Source organism: Notolabrus celidotus, chromosome 15, assembly GCF_009762535.1.
Source record: "Notolabrus celidotus isolate fNotCel1 chromosome 15, fNotCel1.pri, whole genome shotgun sequence".
In the NCBI taxonomy this organism is placed as follows: domain Eukaryota; kingdom Metazoa; phylum Chordata; class Actinopteri; order Labriformes; family Labridae; genus Notolabrus; species Notolabrus celidotus.
The window spans coordinates 19481683-19501415 of NC_048286.1; the positions used below are offsets into that span (position 1 = coordinate 19481683).

Sequence of the window (19733 nt, forward strand, 5' to 3'; positions counted from 1 at the left end):
TCTCCCTGTTGTGGGACTAAAGGATATCTTATCTTATCTTATCTTATCTTATCTTATCTTATCTTATCTTATCTTATGATTTTACTGGTCCGGCCCACTTCAGATCAACTTGGGCTGTATGTGGCCCCTGAACTGAAATGAGTTTGACGCCCCTGATCTAAGGAAGTGAATCATCAACCTGAGGAGGGCAGCAATACGCCGGTGTTGCGTCTAGCCTGCCTTACCCAAAGAAGAAGAAGAAGAGTGAACGCATGTCAGCTGTGGCCTCTCTATTTTGCCCCTTCCAGTCTCCACGTCTCTGCGTGCCGTCGACATGGCAGGAGGGCTGCGGAAGAAGTCTCCCGGACCCTCCTCCCCACTTTGGGGGAAACTTCAAACCTTGTGGCAGGACAAACATTTAGTGCTGTTCAAAACGGAGTACACGTTATTGGTTGTTTCCATCCTGTGGTTCCTGGAGATCGGGATCAATGTGTGGGTCATACAAAAAGTAGCATGTAAGTAGCTGCGCGGCTAGTTAGCATGCTACTGTGTTTTGAATCTGCTTGAAGGTAACTCAACGCTAAGTAGCTAGCGTTAGCTAACCCTCTAACTTCCACAGCCACCTGTCAAAGGGAATTTAGTGCCCTTGCATGACATATACAGCCGCCCGGTCTGTTCTAGTGTTAAGTGACACTGTTTATTTTGAATTCACGTTCCCCTTTAAACCTTTTTGCAACTATAGATATAGTTTCAGAGACTAATCGGTAAAGGTTGTCATAATAATAATAATAATAACTGAGTGGACGTAAGGCATATATTTTAAGCGTCAGTGTGTCATTCATACCTGCCAACATTGGACTGTGAAAAATAGGGAGATTTACTGGAGTATTGTAAAATCAGCCTATACCCATAACCCCTAACTGCAGATTAATACATTTAATAAACGGATATTTAAGTCAAATACTTTAAATGTCTCTTAATTTTAATATTTGCAGTAAAATATAGCAATGAAAACATACAACATTTAAAAATGCCATGTCTTAAAAATATGACAAACTTCATAAACATGTTGAAGAGTGAGAGTAGAGTGAGCCACTGCTGTGAGGAGTAACACACATATTCCAGGTAGAGTGGTTTATTGTGTTGACACCATATTTTGATGTTAACATTATAGTATTATTTCAATGCAGGAGTCTCTGTAACATGAATCTACATCTGTGTGCTTTTTAAAGTCATTTGTCTGGGTCATTTAAACCAGGGGTTCTCAAAATTTTTGGGGCCAGGGACCCCTTACAGGTGAGAACATTTTCCAAGGACCCCCTCATAATTAAAACATAGATTAAGCACATAATTACTAAAATTTACACTCTTAGATGCCCTTGGAACTATTTGTATTGTAAAACTTATCAATCTAAACACTTCAGACCTGTTCCATAGTTATACACAGAACAAACTTCTATTTGAATCAATACCACTTGTATACTTTAAAACAGAGGTTGATTTTATTCCTTATGGACTCAACAAGGCATTCATACTTTTCAACTTATTAATCTTAAGAGCTTTTAGAAAATTAACAGTAGCAAGACTGCATATCCCTTCAAGCCACTAAATGGTATCATAACAAATATATGCTGTTTTTAATGACACAGCACAATTTTATAATTTATCAGAAATGTATTCTAATTATTTCACAGACCCCCACGCTATGGTTCACAGACCCCAAGGGGTCCCAGGACCCCACTTTGAGAACCACTGCTTTAAATTTCATTTATTACCTACAGCTCAATGTTATCTGACCTACAGTAACCTCTGCATCCTCAACCTCTGCTGCTTTCTGCTCTTTATTTAAAGAAGGGAGAGATTTCCTCTACATCTCCACCTGAGGTTATCAGGTAGAGTTTAGTGATTCAATAACTTCATCTGTGATATTGTGATAGTTACACTCACTGTCATCAGATTCACACAGCCCTAAACTCTCCTTATGAACTTTAAAGAGGATGCTGCATTATTGCACGTCATAACTTAAGTTAGGAAGGAAGAGCAGGGCTAACCCACTTTAATGAGGGATGGATAAAATCTTTAAACAGTGCAGAAGTTTGTTGAACTCAGAACAATTCGTCTATTGAACACTTCAGCTACCGGTGTCACAGATCTGCCTGTCTACATGTGTGTCTGTGTTTATCTGCTGTCAGAAACCATCTCATGCAGGTCTTCTGGATCACACCATCTACAGGGAGAGGAGGGATGGAGGTTTTTGAGGTTTGAATATAAGGCACAAGTTGAAGACTTCTTGAAAAAGAAGTTGAGGGACACTCATTGGAATGACATTAACCTGAAATAGGGAGATTGTCGAGAGAAATAACAACTCGGGAGTTCAGCAGGAGAATAAGTTGAGAAGCGGCAGACTCTCGCCTTAATTGGGAGTGTTGGCAGGTCTGCTAAACAGTCTTAACTTGTCATAATAATAACAGCTCACTGAGTGGACGTAAGGCATATATTTTAAGCATCAGTGTGTCAGTGCATATTCAACTTGTTTGTCAATTTACTGCAGCAATTATAAATAATAATGTATCATCAGTTATTCTCTGTTTACCGTATGACATACTGGTTTCTTGTTTATTCAGAAAATGTTATCACATAAAAAAATATTTTAGATTAGATTAGAGAACTTATTGATCCCCTGTGGGGGTATTCATATGCCACAAGGGTCTGTTCACAGAATCAACAAACAATAGGACAGTACAGTCACAAAAACAAGACAAATAAACAAATAACACAGTCACACCATTTGAGGCCTGATTAACAGCTATGGGTCAGATCCATAACTACAAATGTTCATTTAAAAATCTGACTGCTGCAGGAACAAAGGACCTTCTAAGACGTTCTGTGGAGCACTGCGGCATCACCAGTCACTCACTGAAGGAGCTTCTCAGTCCATTAAAAACATTGTGCAGGGGATTGCCTTCAAAGATCAGAACAGTTTTCAATTTAGTCCTAGGTCTCTTCTCCAAGGTAACCTCAAAGGAGAGTCAGGGGTAATCCCAATTACAGAACCAGCCTTTCTGCTCAGCTTATTAATTATTTTTCTGTCATTCAGACAAATTACATTACATTACTGTGGATACAGTCAATAACCGTGAAGTGTGCCATAATAATTCCATAATAAATACCAAGATAGAGGGAATGAAAATGTACGCAAATAATGGCAACAGCACTGACAGGGACATGACCCAGTAATATTTCCCAGGCTTCATGATCACTATTTTATATTTTGTTCTACAGACACGGAGATCGACTGGAAAGCCTACATGGATGAAGTAGAGGGAGTCATCAATGGTACCTATGACTACACCAAGCTCAAAGGAGAGACAGGCCCCTTGGTGTGAGTTAAAAAGCTTAAGGTTGCTCTATCCTGTTTGTAGCTAACAGTCCACTTAAGCAGAATAAATGAGCATCTTGTTGTTACAGGTATCCGGCTGGCTTTGTCTACATCTTCACTGCTCTCTACTACATCACCGGCCATGGGGTTAACATCCGTCTGGGCCAGTACATTTTTGCTGTGTTCTACCTTATCACACTGCTGCTTGTATTCAGGATATACCACCGCACTAAGAAGGTGTGACATCTGGTGCTTCAAACTATGGAACAACACACCATGAGACGATTTTTTGTATCTAATTATGTCTGTTAATTTATTTGGAATCTCCAGGTTCCTCCCTATGTGTTCTTCTTTGTGTGCTGTGCGTCTTATCGGATTCACTCCATCTTTGTGCTACGTCTCTTCAATGACCCCGTGGCCATGATGCTGCTGTTTGCAGCCGTCAACCTCTTCATGGATGGACACTGGACTCTAGGCTGCGGAATTTACAGGCAAGTGTGGACTCTATATGCCCAATGCAGCTTATCATTAAAGCTGCTGTTGGTAGTCACAGAGTAAACATCTGTTCAGAGAGAGGGACTTCAAATGTCAACACTATTCCTCCCAACCAGATTTACTCTTAGCCCCCCAGCACAGATCGGTGTGTGCAGTCATGATAGTGCAGGACTCATAACCAATCGGAGGACGTAGTAGGGGCCGCCCCTTAACCAATCAGGTCAGAGGATTGGAGATTAGCTATGATTGGTCCGTCATAACAGGAACGAGGGGAATAATAACATTGCTTGATACAAAGGCATTGAAAAACGCAGAGATTTCACAATAGTCTCAAATTACTCCACTTACCGATGAGTACCGATGGGTATTATGACCTTTTCTCCAAACCCAGCAGAAAAAAGCAAGTTTTTTTTTACACCATTCCTACCAACAGCAGCTTTAAGTCTTTTTCGGTTGATTAAAAATCTTTTTTTTATTAAGGATCATTAATCATTGTAACTTTCTTCTATTTGTAAAATGATGAGATTACAACTCAATCTTCCTCTCTCTCCGACAGTTTAGCAGTGTCTGTGAAAATGAATGTGCTTCTCTTTGCTCCGGGGCTACTTTTCCTCCTCCTGTCTGAGTTTGGTCTTGTCAGGACAATCCCAAAACTTTCTCTGTGTGCAGTCATTCAGGTGAAATATTTCCTATAACCGCAAATCAGGCATACATTAACTGGCATATTTTAACATTGTTGAATGGTGCCAAGCCTCTTCTCTAAATATATCTGTCATGATGTTGCAGCTTTTGCTGGGCCTGCCTTTCATTCTGGAGAATCCCGTCGGTTATTTGAGCAGGGCATTTGATCTTGGCCGTCAGTTTATGTTCAAGTGGACGGTGAACTGGCGCTTCCTGCCAGAATGGCTCTTCTTGAATCGGTACTTCCACCTACTCCTGCTGGCTGCCCACCTGCTCACCCTGCTGCTCTTCGCGCTCCGCCGTTGGAAGAGGTGAGACTGACTTTGTACTGCTGGCATTATGCATGGTTGGAGGTATGCCTGAATAAATCAGGACTTATAATTGTGCCAGTTTTTATTCCGCAACACTACAGGCGGTCAGTAGTTGATGTCAGGAACCCTAGTGCGGTGTTTCCAGATATTAAGAATGTATGAAAAGATCATTCAGAAGCTGGAGCTACCTATCTGATAGGCACTTTTATTTGGTCTGTAGATGAGACACTGAAAAATGCAGAAGCATTTTGTAAATATTGTCAAATTGTTCACTTTATATAGGCTTAGTTTTTTTAATTTGTTGTCCAGCAGTAATGCCAATTTTAGAAACGGTCTTCTATTTCGGTGTGCAATCTGAGTATGCTGCAGACAAAACAAGGCAATCAAAAAGGAGTAGGAAGCACACTTTTTATAATGTCTTGGGTTGCAGTTTTTTATTCCAGCATATACAGTCATAGGATGAGTAATAAGATGTGCTTTATTTCCTCTCTCACCAGACCAGGAGAAAGCATCTTTGAACTGCTCAAGGAGTCAAGCAAAAGGAAAAGCCCTGCTCAAAAAGCCACAGTTGATCATATCCTTCTGTTCCTCTTGAATCAGCTCTCATTTGTAGAACAATGTCATATTGTCAGCAGTGCTATTATTGTGTGTATTTGATCAGGGTGAGTAAATTGTGCAGTTCTTATTCATTACCTGTTGTGACAAACCTTAACAGACAATCACAGATTGTGTTGACTCTGTTCACCTCTAACTTCATTGGCATGTGCTTCAGTCGTTCGTTGCACTACCAGTTCTACGTCTGGTACTTCCACACGCTACCGTACCTGCTCTGGAGTGGAGGAGTCAAGAAGCTGGCCCATCTGCTCAGGTGAGAGAAGCTCTTAATATTTACCTCAAGCTTTTTTTGTATTTGTTTTATCACTCAGTCCCTTTAAATGCTGTATGATTTTCCTCTGGTGCTCAGGGTCCTGATCCTGGGTCTGATCGAGCTCTCGTGGAACACCTACCCCTCTACCAACAGCAGCTCAGCTGCCCTCCATGTCTGCCACCTCATCATCCTCCTCTGTCTGTGGCTGGCTCCACCTCTTTCGTCAGCACCAGCAGAAACACAAGAAGCTGAACCTGTGAAGGACAAAAGTCAGTGAGCTGCAGCCTGATCGAACCGGTTGTTGTATTTGGTGAAATTGGCTGCAAAACAGCCTCCATGCTCCTCCTTTCTTTGATCCTAACAACACTGATGAAGAGGGAGGTCACTGGGTAGACTGTTTCTTCAAGCAAAGCCATTTGATGCATCTCATCTCAGTGAAGGAAGCTGACCTGTTGGTGCCGTCAGCAGACGGATGCCTATGTGATGAAATGGCATGAAGTCGTCACTTGCAGCTGAAGAGATGAAAAATTTAAAAAGAGGATTCTCAGGTTTCATTTTCATAAATAATAGTTGGAGCAGAGTACAGTGCTTGGAGGACATTGTGAATGTTGTGCTGTTTGAAGAGAATTTGTTACATAGTTTATTCCTATCCTTTATGATTAAGTAGTTAAATTGAAGAATAAGATTGATATGACACTGAACTTTTACTTTGCACCGAAAGCTTTGAATCAGTTACATTAAGGCATTTCAGCCACCCCAGTAGTTGCAGTATTCTAAAATACAAGGCCAAAAATCTTAGTAGTATTATATTATTATTATTTCCCACATATGTGTAAAACTAAGCTGCAGAAAATCATCCCTGCACTTTAATGTGACATTTTCAGAAATGTACATTATACTGACTGAGACAGCAAAAGTGTGACATTTTTATAATAAACAGAGATGCCACTCAATCTTGATGCTATTTTTTCTCTCTTTTGTGGTGTTTTTTTACACATCAAAAATGGCAAAACTAGGTGCAAATGTAGCGTAGTGGTTAAGACCCAGATTCGAGTCTAACCTGTATCCCCTTTCCTGCATATCATTTCCTGCTCTATCCACTGCCCTATCCACTCCAAATAAAGGTGTATAAATCCACAAAATATAACAACAAAAAAAAGGGCAAAACTATTGAGATTTTGACAATAATAATTTTAGAATTCAACCTACTGAGGGGAGGTTTTATCTTATTACAAAACGGTCTTGACCTACAGCAGTGGTTTTACAAAGTGGAGGTCGGGACTCGGGACCCCCGCAATGATTGCATGACGCTAATGGGGTGTATAAGATGTGTTCCATATATATATATATATATATACGTATATTTTTTTTAAGTAAGACCAGACCTAAATGAAGTATAAAGCAATGTATTTTAGCCTCAAGGGACAGTGGGGGTTGTGAATTGTTGGCTAATCTATATTTTGTAGGTCGCAGGCTGAAAAGTTTGGGAGCCCCTGGCCTATGTGACAGATTCAGTATAACGATAAAACCTGCCTCTCCACAGGGCTGCAAACTTCTACACACACAAACGTTCTTCAAACCAGCTTCAAATACAATTTTTATTGGTTTTCAAACAATCATTCTGATAATCAGTATCATTCACTTTTAACACTGACTTACTGATTATACATTTGGCAAAGTGAGACACTACTGGCTACACACAGACTACAAAGCCCATACAGACAGTCATTCTTGTGATTGCATAAAGCTTATTTTCTATAAAGGTCACTTGGTCTTTGTCATGTGAATAGTAGTCTTGTTGCATAAATATAAAATTTTTCTCATGTATTACTAAATGTTTGAATGAACTAAGTGCTGTGTTAAAGTACACACTCATTCATACGGTTGTGAAGGAGCTGCTTCTGTAGCCTGGCTTTGACCGTTTGTTTCACGTTTATTAAACGCCTGGTTGAATCGTAAGTGTTGACTTATGTTTATGTTCTAGAAAGTGGAGTTGAATCACAACCTATGATCATGACCCTTTTGGCACAGACATTTTTTTTTAGCTAGCTTCAGTCTTTTAGCTTCTATATAAAGTGAGAACTGGAATGGCAACTGCATTTTCAATTCAGAAGATGATGTTTAGAAATTAAGGCTAGACAGTGATAAAGAAATTACTTCCTTGGGCTAAAAATGAGAAAGTAACAGTGCTACGACACTGCTCTGACACTTTGAAAACTATCCTGGCACCTCTTCTGCTGGTCAGAGGATGGTGAAGTAGACTTCTACGTCCGGCCATCTGATTGTATTTCTTCTTCACTACAAGACTTTTCCATTCTAACCTTGTGAAACCAGGTTGATGCAGAAGTGTGTAACTCTGCATGCCTGCATCCTTGAATCACATCAAACATGGGCTAAAAACTCATATAACTGAATATGGTTTTTAAGGATCAATTCTAATTCAGTAGCTGACGAGCATCTGAGAACTGATCCTGCAGGAATGACCTCCTCATCCCTACCAGCTAAAGAGTTTAGATGTTCTAGATGATGAAGGTTCCTTACAAAGGTTCTGCATAGATTCAACACATAGGTATTAATCAGGTTTTAGAAGTTACATCATTTGTCAGCAGTAGGTCTGGCTCAGTGTACTCCGAGATCATGGCCTCACATGTTATTAGGGTTGTAACACAGCATGTTCAGCTTGATGTTCTCATCCCAGTGGCGCAGTAACAGGAACAGCTGTCTGGCAGCTCCCTTTAGTCCAGCCAGGTCCACTCCCTCAGGCAGCTCCTGACAGCGCAGCCAGAAGTCTGCCTTTGCTGCCACCAGCTCCCACTCCATGAAGTAGCCAGCGCAGCGGTGCTCCAGCCAGGCTAGAGCCACAGCGGTGGCCCAGCTCGAGCCCTCCAGGTCGTCTTGAGCCAACTGGCTGCTCCCCTGGAGGTCAGCAGGCTCTATGGAAGAGCCCTCATATACATCTGTCTCTGATCCACGACCGCTATCTGCCTGGCCTTGATTCAGGCTCTGGTCGGGTCCAACAATTAACTCAAGGGAGCCCTCCTCTGAGCTCGGGAGGTCAGGGGGTGAGGTGGCAGGATCTCGGTCAGACAAATGTCTGCGGCGAAGCCTCGGTTCCAGCATAAGGGGAGTGTCATCTGGGGTGTGGTGAAAAGGAGGTGCAGTTGGTTTGGCGAGGGAGTAGGATGAAGGAGAAAAGGTAACATGGTGACTGGTGAGACCACTAGGAGGCTTGGTGGAGGTGGATGAAGATGGAGCACCGGGAGACATGCAGCGGAAGGGCGGGCTGAGACTGCGTCGGTGGAGGCTGTAGGGTGAAGCTCTCTTCAGGCGGTCCAGGGGTATCTGAACACAGTCAGAGTAGATCTCTGTCAGAAGAAAAGCCCCTGATGCCAGCTGCAGACGCACCTGATTAACAACGTAAAGACACAAATTAACAAATGAGATGGTACAAGCGCTTGGCTAAGTATAGATGTTGTGAGTGGTGTTGCAGCTTACCAGGGGCAGGTAGTCTGGGGCTTCAGTTTCAGGTTGCTTTTCATTCTCTGCAGACAGACAGTGGGACTTCAGAGGAACCTGCTTTCCTGATGAAATAGAGGACCTGAGTCTGCCCAGAGGAAATCTGGAATAAATAAACAAGGTGGGCTTTATGGCGTTTGAACATCTATATATTTCGTATATTTATATATCATACTGTAAACCCTCACAGGAAGGACTGATTCCCACATAACATAAAAAAAAAACTGTGCAAAAGTTTTAAGTGCACCCTAAAAAAAAGCAGTCAAAATAAGTGATTTGTTGAGATGAATGTTTTCAAAAATAGAATACTTAACACTAGTTCAAAATATAATTTAATCCACTGTGAAATTGCAATCTTTCATTCACATAAATTGTTGTTGAAGCTGAAAGTATTACCTGTTGCCAAAGAAGCTCTCCATTGACTTGCTCTCGATAGATCGCTGGGAGCGAGTGCATGTAACTCCTGCTATTGATGGAGCTGTCGCAGAGTACAGACTGCCCCCTACACCTGAAAGAGCAGCATGACATAAGATAGTGTTATTGTGTCAGCAAAGTGAACTTTTCCTGCTATTTACAGGCTTCACTCTTAACACAGAACGAAGAACACAGTCTAGACCGTCTGTTTTGGCAAAGTGTCTTTAAGTAACTTTTGTTATGAATTTAAGCCATACCCAAAAACCTGATTGATTAACTGACTACTTTCGGCGAATGACAGATCCTTTTCACGGTGTAGTATGTAAATTGTTCGTATGGGATTGTAGGCACTTCCATTGTAATGTTTTTAAAAGTGCATACATTGAATAGTTTTTAGTTTTTCCACTATCAGAATCAGAATCTGAATCAGCTTTATTGGCCAAGTATGCTTGAACACACAAGGAATTTGACTTTAGTAAACTGTGCTCTCTTTGTACAAGGCATAAGAATAAGAATAAGACCTACAAATAAAAAATAAAATAAAAATATAATAACAATAACATTACCTATAAATACAAAAGAACAACAAATAGGCTTGACTAATATGTACAGGCTAAAATACTATGATAAAGTGCAGTGGTAAGTTGCAGAGGTAGTTTTTACATTATAAAAATAGTAGTTAAAAAAACTATAACTCACTATAGGTGAATTGATCCTGCTGCCTCAAGTGACACTAATGTGTGTAATCAGGATGGAGAGCGCCCCTCTGCTTCTTTTCCATCCACACAGACTCACCTCAAGATTTGAACTAAAAATCTGGTCTGCTCCTCTAAACTACACTGACACTTCAGTATTTTCAAGGATTGAGTCGACAACAATACTTACTAGAGTCCCAGGATGTAAGGCTACAGGGTGAAGCAGGAGTGTCATCTCTGTCTAAAGGATACAAAGACTGATGATGATGATAAGGGGTTGTTAACAGAGATAAGTGTAGGTATCATTCAGTTTGTCTACCTGTAGAGTTCCAGGTGTCTTCGACCTCTTCACCATCTCTACAGCTGCGCTGTCTGCCCAAACCAACAGAATAAGGCCTCTGTCTGCGGCTACCTGACTGAGAACTTCTTCTGTCCCCCAAATGAATCCCTACATGCATAAACATATACAGAGAAAGAGTTCATAAAACAATAGGAGTTTTGGTATTTGAATGGTATCTGGGTCCTAAAAAACTTGGACCCCATATTCAATAGAATCAAATTACTGTTTTATGCTCATAGAGTTTTAGTTGCTGAGATATCATGACAAATTAATAAATGAATTTATGAATTAATTAAAAATAAATGTATAACAATTAAATTAAATTAAATTAAATTAATTTAAATTAAATTAATGGAGAAATAAAATATGGATTACACAACAATTATCATGATGCAACTCAGTATCATCTTTCTGTAGATTCTCTATACCAATACCTGACATGATTAGGGAACTTTTACATGTTGGAAATAAAGAAATCAAATCAAAATCAGAATCAGAATCATAATCAAAATCAAACTTTGTCAAAAAATGACCCATGTTTAAACTTAAAATATATAACTTGTTTTGGTTGAAAAGTTCCTGATGTGTAAAATAAATGTATCTGTAACTTGGTAGTAGACCGCACCTGTGTTTTGGGCGTCCATGTTTTCTTGCAGGCCTTTGTTGGGGTTGTTATCAGTGGTAGTGAAGGCTGTGTACATGCAGATGATGTTACAGTGCTTACTGGTCTGGATAGCCTTTGTGCGGTATCGCTTAGCTGAACCTAAGACACAGCGTGTATAATATAAGTGTTAGCCAATATAACTTCAGATAATTCAGTCAGTGGGATAAACATTTAAACAAGGTCAGACTTACCTTGTCTAACATCCCCTTCCTTCTCTGCCATCTTCTCAAAGTCCCTTATAACTGAGCGAGCAGTCAGCTGGTGAATGATCTCCTCCCATGGTTCAACTTTTCTTCCTTCCTCCCCTCCATCTCCCTCAGATTCAGGTGTCTCCTGGCCTTCAGAAGTCCAGAGGTGCCCCAGGTCCACAGAAACCTCCCAGGACACAGGTTTGCCACTCAGCATGCCGTGAATGAGCGAGCGGCACTGACCTGGTGGGGGATCCTCGGATGGAGCAGCGGTAAAGAGGTACTCCGGGTCTGTGAAGCTGTCCCAGTCCAGAGGAGAGGCTGGGAACAAGAGTCCATCTAAGTAATGAAGAGAGAGGGAGAAATTTGATGGAGGTGTAAATGGAAAAAGGAAATCCTGCTTGTTTTGGTACTGTAGCTTACTGGAGTCAGTGAGGCTTATGTGGGACATAGTGCTCCTTGAAGGGGGCTTTGTCTCTCCATCGCTTTCCTCTAGCCTTCCTCCCAGCGTCTGGTCAAAGGAGACCCTCTCCAGAGCTCTCCTCAGGCGATGCATCTCCAGCTCCCCCTGTGGGGACGAGAAACTTCGTGCAGCCATGGTGGAGCGGGTCAGCGCTTTGTGTCTTCTACGAGATTCATCACTTTCATCCAGTTGAGCACTCTGGTTGTACAAGAAGGGGAAAAGTAATTTTAAGTTATGTCTACAAAGTAATGGGACACTTGTAACTTTCACAGAAACAATCCAGAGCTAGAGAGCTAGAAGTTTGGCCCCCTTTTCAAAAGACTAATCATTTGGGGGCTTTTTTCGTTGTCTGTGTTGATGAATAAATCCATATTTTTCTTTTTCTATCATACAATTCTTCCACTGTTATTGTTGCAATTATCTCACAGTACTTTGTGTTAAAACAATGTCTTTAACTGACTTCTTGCTCTTAAACTATTGTATTGTGTGGTTGGATGTGGATTTTTTTCACGTCATGCTCCATCTCATCTCCTTACCTTTTTTGCTCCATTATCAGGTGTTTCCGCTGAGAGGTTTTGTTGCCATGCAGCCTCGGCCCAGCGAGACAGCGATGATCTCTTATCTGGTAAAGGCATCTTCTCAAGGCCCTGAGGTAGAGACCCTGTATCCAGCACTGAAGCAGAGGAGTGAGGGTCGGGCAGAAACACCCCGCCTGTAGAGTCTGAGTTGGATGAGGCCTGTATGTGTGAGTGTGACTGTGACTCTGCTTGTAGACTCGCCACTGAGTTTGTAGGCTCTGTACTGAGGGAGCAGCGGGTGAGGACATACTGCTCCTGGATGTAAGAGCTCTGCTGAATCCTCTTCCTCACATCACTGGACCAGTCTAGCTCCACACCTAAAACAGATTACAGCTAAATGTTAGCTACTGGGGCATTAGGTGTCCAGGACTCTTTGTGAGTATATCTGCTGGATATTGATAACAATATCCACTGATCCAGTGACTCACCTGGGCTGGTGCCAGGGTCCATGTCTCTGGCACAGGAGAACTCAGAGGAGATTTCTCTGGAAATCTCCCTTAGTGCCTCCTCCAAGTCGGTGCCATCAGCACACGTCACCACAGGCAATAACTCCGAGGCAGGAGGAGGTGAAAGCTCATCATTTGACTGACCAAAAACTGAACCAGTGGAGTCTCGATGTACTCCTTTATAGCCTCGTCCTTGAGACTATAAAAATCAAAACCTCTTAGTGAGATATATTTTCATATGCAGACATGAACAAAAGTACTTTAGAAGAATTTCATGACATATACCTCTGTCTTTTTTGTTTTGAAATTCGTCATATCAAAGAGGGTGCAATATCCAATGAGACGATTCCCAGGGTAAAGCGGAGGGATTTCATTGGGTGAAAGAAAAGCCTCCATGTTTTCTGGCAGGTACCAGTCAATCCGAACGTCAGTCAGCACAGGTTCAAAGGCCTTTTTCAGAGACTTGATTAACTGTGGAGATAATGTGGAAACAATGTTCCCAAAGTTAAGATTTAATTTTACTGTGCTTGGTGCAGTGGCGTGTCCAGAGGGGTGGCCAAGGGTGGCACTGGCACCCCTTGAAATCCAATTGGCCACCCCAGGGGCCACCCCAAAATCCTAAACTATGACTGGCTGTTTGCCTTGTCAGAGGTGGGGTTTCTGTTAAAATCTATAATTTGGGATGAGTTAAAAGGCTGACAGTAGGTTTCTTTATTAATGCCCTCAAATTTGACTTTGTGAAAACATCTTTGTAAGTCCTTAAGCTTAGAAGATTTATGCCATTTTGTCATGTTTTTTTTTTAAAGTCAAAAGGAATATAACAACTGTTTAATACTTTAATGAAAGTAGGTTGTGAAGATAGAAAGGGTAAATGTTATTTATGTGTAAATGCACTGGCCACTCCTAACTATGTGAGAGCCTCAGTTAGGCCACCCCGGTACAAAAAGTTCTGGACACGCCCCTGGCTTGGTGGACAACCCACTCATCCTCTCTGCTGAAAGGCTCAGTAACCTTTGTAATGTCTGCTCTGATAATCATGCAAATTATGAAATGCTGTATAAAGACCCCTTGTACATAATCTCTGACTTAAGATGTTATCTGACATTGTAAACACTGTAGCGTCTGGTAATGATGCTGCTGCACAAAAAAATAATCCAATTGTCAAAAAAGGCAGTATTTCTCTAATAAAGTATTCACGTGTAACTACAATGTTTGGCTGTAAGATGTGTTTTGAGTGCTTGAGAAAAAAAACTTGAAGTAAATAATAGTTATTACAACTGTTTTAAATTTTTACTTTCCCCAGTAGGTGGCAGTGCTGCCTTGCTGCTTACCTTAGGCTGAAGCCTCTCCTCATCATCCAGGAACTCTGTCGTCCCTCCTGTCAGTTTGGCAACGCCCTGCAGGAGTCTCCTGCAGGCTCGAGGACCAAGACCCAGACCAAAGCATCTGCAGACGTGATACAATGCATAGATCACAATCTTCATTATATTTCCAAGAAGATATCATAGTTATTATCTGAGCATTGTCATCTTTCTCTCTGTTGCACTGAGGTGCTTTCTGCAGAATATGCTAAGTCACTAGGTTTTCCTGCCAAACAAATTCATTATCAACTCAGACTTTTGCATGTATCTATTTGTGGAATCCTTATGGCAAACACAGGCATCAATTTGTCTCAGGAAAGAGCAAATTGGGAGTCTTCAAACGGACAGAGCTGTTATTTGGGCTCTCAGAGGGATCGCATGCCATTTGGCTAATTGAGAGTTTGAAAAGAGCAGAGGACAGAATAATTGAAAAGTCTGAGATCTTGGGTGCTGTTTTTAAACCAATGGGCCAATCTAGCTGAAATAAAAACAAAACAATACAGCACATTAGACTGGTATTCAATTAACATTTGTTGGAATTGGATGCATTGAGAATTAACAAAGAACAATTATGTAAACAGTTTGGAGAGGGACAGACAAAGTGTAGAGGAGAAAGTCACTCCAACAGGGGAATACTAATGAGACATAAATGGAGTTATTGTGCATCGCTGAAGGGTCTGAGGAAAACTAGAGGAGTGTGGCTCTTACTGCAGAGGAGAGCACTTAACGGGATTACTGGGCGGGGCTGAAAAATACCTCATCCCGTTATTTTCTTTCTTTATTTCATAGTGCTTGTGTCTGACTCCTCAAAGATGGCAGTTTGCTTGTGTCCCCTCTCTCCTCCTTTCTTTTCCTACATTGTGTCCCCATCGCCTCACTTGACACCACTTCCATTTTGGTTACAGTGATTTAATGTTCTTACACACACTGGGAACATGATAAATATCTGTCATTAACTATACCTATTTTTCAAATGAATGTGTTTCAGTCTCATATTAATATCTTCTGATACCTTTGCATACCATGATTTCCATTTGTTCCATATGCAATTACAGGCTTCCTTTTACTCAGTACCTGCCAGCGCATGTGTTCCTGCGGACCAGCTCAAGCACTTTAGCCACATTGCTGATGGATCCATCTGTGATGATGAAGACCTGGCGAGGGTATGAACGCTGCATGGGCTGTTGGTACACCCAGGAGAGCGCCCCGAGCAGGTTGGTACCTCTCATGTCAGCTCTCATTCTCTGCACATACTCATGAGCCTGCATCAGAGTGACCTGTAAGAACGCACAAAAGGATATCCAGAACAGGAAAGATGTTATGAGATAAAGGTGAGAGAAGCAGGCCTCAAACAACGACACCTGTCCTGCTGCATGACGCTGCCTATGCAAACATCACTTGTGTTATCAAGATGAATTCACTGTTTGATATCAGATGCCCCAATTACCCTGTGAGGGTGTCAAAGAATTGAACTACGTGGTTTCCAATAAAGAGAGAGTAAACATACACACAATAGCGCCTGCTTTAAACCACCTCAAATCACACCATGGACAAACATGCCTGACACAGGTGAGGACAATGACATAGACGTCTACCTTAGTGAAAATGCATAAAAGGTCACCATATGGTCTGGGCTGTAAGCAGAGACTGTTTGTCCTTGCAGGCCCTGGTGTGGATAAAACCTGATACTCTGCTACTAAGGCAACCCAAGAGACTGACCTATTGCCTGAGCAAAGAGGAGGCAACATAGGACAGAGGGTCCCACATGGTTGAAAAACACCTGCTTCCAGGAAACAGGACCCAAATGCACCATGGCAGCATGCGATTAAGAATAACACATGATTTGTTTCACTGGAAATCTAATAAACCAGACAGATTGAGATAACTATCTGTTCCGAGCAAGTTAATGTCCAAAGCTCACATCAGTGCAGAGCTTGCTGGAGGTGAACAGAGGTTTGATGGTGGTGCCAAAGCCAACGATGTTGATCATGGATCCAGCAGGGAGGCTTTTCAATGCCACAACCATGGCTACCTGTAGAAAAACAAATAAGGAGTACACGAGTTGGTACAAGATCAGCGTGTATGCCTAAATCTAAAAAATGAAATGTGTGTTTTTGGTAGGTTTTCTTTCAAACCTTCACACGTTGGATGTTGGTTCCGCTCATGCTGCCACTCCGATCCACAAGAAACAGCACTTCTCTTGTAGCTTTGTGCAGCTCCAGAGGCTCACGCAGCAAGTCGGGGCAGAAGTTGAGCATCAAGACGGGGCTATTTAGAATATCTTTGTGGTACCGCTTCCTCACAAACTCCAGCTGCAGGGAGAGAAGGACATCAGCATGTCAGCTTTTTAAACAGCAACAGGGTCTGAGATGTGTAAAGTGGAAGCAAGAAAAGAGTGGAAGTAAAGGAGCTACTTCCTACCTTCCTCTCAGGTTCAGAATCTTTGCGAGTAAAACGGATGAAATCACGGCGGGAGCAGATCTGCTGCTCATACTGACTGAAGGAGACTCGACCTCTCTCCAATATGACCAAAGGGCTGTGAGGTTCTGTGGAGGAGTTTTCAAATCAAGTGATGATCAAATATCAGAGAAAAAATGGAGACGGATTTCAATGTCTTACCACTGAGGTGGAGAATGATCTCTATGTGTCTGTCATAGGGATGCTTCTGTGCTAAGGTGATGTAGGTGGCAGAGGCACTTTGTGCACTGGGGTCTGCATCTGCTCTCAGAGCGTGAGTGGGGCTTTCCAGACCTGCAAATCAGTTCAGGAAGAAATAAAGAAAGGCAAGTAACAGGTTTTCATGAGTTACAATTTGTTTGTTTTTTAAGAGTAATGCTGTTTTGTGTTCTAAAATGTAGTGCCCTATTTATGCATGCTACATTTTGTGTTCTGGCTTTGTTGGAATTCTCACCCTCTCCACTGATTATATCTGAGGAGATAGCCCACTATTCAAAAACTTAAGGATGAATAAGTCAAGAATCACTCAGGATAAGATGAGGAGGAAGGCAGTACCAGCCAATAAGCAAGCCCCTCTGACCAGCAGCTGGAAGTTGAGTTCATAAGGTGCCAGGTTTGCAGCTGGACTGGTGAAGATGGCGTGAGCACACTGCTGCTCAGAGTCCAGGGCCCGGTCCTGTTTCCCTGAGGCTGCACCAAAACAGCTGGTTGGTCTAAAGAGGAGACCAATAGAGTATTTTGTTGAATAAATAAAGAAGCCCATCTTGATTACATCAGATTAATTCAAATGTTAAGTACGATAGTGATGCCATGGTTAGTTTAGACATAAATACCCTGTTTCTTCAGATTTCCCCCCGTTTTCACTTTTGCTTTGCGTCATCTGGCCAGTGACGATGGGAGTCAGCAAATTAGGGTAGACAATGCGTATTGCTCCATTTTCTAATGTTGGGAGTTCAAGTGTGGTCCTTATGACTACAGACACTATATCCATGGGGCCGATGACGCCCGTGCCCACAATGAAAGTCGTTCTTTCTAGGTCTTCGTCCAGGATGAGATGTCCTAAAGCAGAAATACAGCAGATACTTGTAACGTAAAACAATTCCAACATACATAAGGAACTAGGTTAGTGAAGGGGTCTGAATTTTATCTTTGGTTTACAACAAGGACTTCTCTTAATTCTAAATGATGAGACAGGCAGCTCCTAAAGACTACACCGTCAAATACTGTACCACTCCTTACTGACTAGCACTTTTAAACTGAGGTCCTGAAGCCTCTGACAAGTTGCTTAAATATTTGTTTATACAAATTTAACAAGAGAAAAAAAATTCTTGTACAAGAAGAAAACAAAAACTTCGCTTTAGAATCTTAACATAAAACGGATTACATCAAGAAATTAAAATAACCAAGGTGTCAAAAGCCAACTCCAATCTATACTGTAATAGACTGTAATTATTCTGCATACATGATACCACAATTTCCAATAAAATACTATGCAATTCAAATTGAAATATATCTGTGCAAAGGGAATGCCATATAACCATCAGGCAGGCAGACAAAAATCTAGTTTCCTTCCTTGTCTGTCCTTTCTATCCTCAGTGAGGCTAAAACAGGACACAGTGGGAAATCACCAGAGCCATATTCATATTAATAAAGAGACCAGAGGAGCATAAGACAACAGTCTACAACAGTTTCACTTGCACTTGACATTATCTGGGGTTCTACTATGTTACAAATGGAAATTATATATCTAGATTCAGTTTACAAACGTATACTTTTAAATTCAACAAGCTAAAAGTTAAGATATTATTTGGGCATTGTTTAGTTATGCTAAGGTGTCAACAGAGCAGAGAAGTAATCCCACGTGTCTGCTGGCAGCCTCCATCAATGAATCCACTTGATTTCTGCTCAATAACTTTTGGAGGACTAAAGGATGTTTTAAAGTTAGTCCCTAAAGTACAGGGGCGGGGGTGATAATACTAAACATACCTGCATATCTAGTGTCTTACGTCTTGGAACTAATGAAACTATATAGAAGAATATATATGCTCTTCAACATGATATTTTTTCTTTCTTTCACAGTATTCTTCCATTTTCCTTTCTCACCATTGGTGCATTGCATGTCCAGACTTGCGCTCCCACAGCAGCCCCACTCACGGCCGTTCCCACAGTGGCCTTCAAGACCAGAACCAGGGCAACAATCCAAACAGCAGTCCTTCAGCTTCCCTCGGCTCTGGATATGGACCCCCACCAACCGGCCCGCAATGACAGCCTCAAAGCTGACCACTACCTCCTTTTCTCCAAGAGGGTACACGAACACACCTAGATGACCAGAAATGTTGGATACATGGGTAAATAGTTTTCGACTTTCCTTTGAATTGAGAAAGCGGTAAAACCACATCAACTGTAGCATATTTCAGGATAGCCCAAAGCACTCAGACTGTTAGTATATTCTTGACTTTGTTTTATGTTATTATATTAATTTGGACAAAAGTGTGTCCAATATTTTCAGTTTCTAGATAAAAACACTGTGACATTGTAATTTGATTGTTACAACTGTACCTCTGATATTGCAAAATTTAAGCATACTACTTTTCATCTGTACTAAAATGTACTGGGGATGTTAACTACAGCATCCAAGGAGGCTTAGTTAGTTGTCTCTCATCAATTCAGGTTTATAATAGTACTTGTAACTGTACGTTTGAAAGCTAGTAGTCTAATCTGACGACTCTCCATAGTTATGAAACAGTCCTAAGTCAGGTGTGAGAGCCGTGACTGGCCACTTTAGGTCCTGAAAAGTTTATATGCAACTTTTAAAAAACATTTAATCAGATTGAATTGGAATTATTTGTTCTTGATGCAAAATATTATTGCATAATATGACTGTTGTTTTTTTTTTCC

General features: G+C 41.4%; 2 protein-coding genes across 2 annotated transcripts; one reads left to right on the plus strand and one right to left on the minus strand.

Annotated features, from left to right (window-relative positions):
- Positions 1–209: 209 nt before the first annotated feature.
- alg3 (ALG3 alpha-1,3- mannosyltransferase) lies at positions 210–6672 on the plus strand. The gene is made up of 9 exons (XM_034703347.1): positions 210–494; positions 3262–3361; positions 3448–3595; positions 3689–3849; positions 4410–4530; positions 4640–4845; positions 5343–5419; positions 5569–5713; positions 5810–6672. Exons 1-9 carry the CDS (start codon positions 314–316, stop codon positions 5988–5990), a joined length of 1320 nt encoding a protein of 439 aa, XP_034559238.1. The 5' UTR covers positions 210–313; the 3' UTR covers positions 5991–6672.
- A 621-nt stretch (positions 6673–7293) lies between these two features.
- Positions 7294–19492, minus strand: vwa5b2 (von Willebrand factor A domain containing 5B2). Its single transcript, XM_034703346.1, has 21 exons — positions 19395–19492; positions 18939–19154; positions 17669–17894; positions 17391–17548; positions 16998–17129; positions 16800–16924; positions 16514–16690; positions 16300–16410; positions 15453–15655; positions 14349–14463; positions 13303–13488; positions 13000–13216; positions 12530–12888; positions 11954–12191; positions 11534–11869; positions 11304–11441; positions 10658–10786; positions 10529–10579; positions 9626–9737; positions 9209–9332; positions 7294–9118 (listed from the first exon to the last, which is right to left on the minus strand). Exons 1-21 carry the CDS (start codon positions 19429–19431, stop codon positions 8357–8359), a joined length of 4152 nt encoding a protein of 1383 aa, XP_034559237.1. The 5' UTR covers positions 19432–19492; the 3' UTR covers positions 7294–8356.
- Between the last annotated feature and the right edge of the window lie 241 nt (positions 19493–19733).

Excerpts from the sequence above, each read along its gene's own strand:
- vwa5b2 (XM_034703346.1), bottom strand. The coding sequence starts at position 19,431 with ATGAAAAGTAGTATGCTTAAATTTTGCAATATCAGAG. Across the intron at positions 12,889-12,999 it reads GGACCCTGGCACCAGCCCAG|GTGTGGAGCTAGACTGGTCC; the intron begins GTGAGTCACTGG and ends AATCTGTTTTAG. Across the intron at positions 11,442-11,533 it reads GGAAGGGGATGTTAGACAAG|GTTCAGCTAAGCGATACCGC; the intron begins GTAAGTCTGACC and ends GCTGTGTCTTAG.
- alg3 (XM_034703347.1), top strand. The coding sequence starts at position 314 with ATGGCAGGAGGGCTGCGGAAGAAGTCTCCCGGACCCTCCTCCCCACTT. Across the intron at positions 5,420-5,568 it reads TCAAAAAGCCACAGTTGATC|AGATTGTGTTGACTCTGTTC; the intron begins ATATCCTTCTGT and ends ACAGACAATCAC. Across the intron at positions 5,714-5,809 it reads AAGCTGGCCCATCTGCTCAG|GGTCCTGATCCTGGGTCTGA; the intron begins GTGAGAGAAGCT and ends TCTGGTGCTCAG.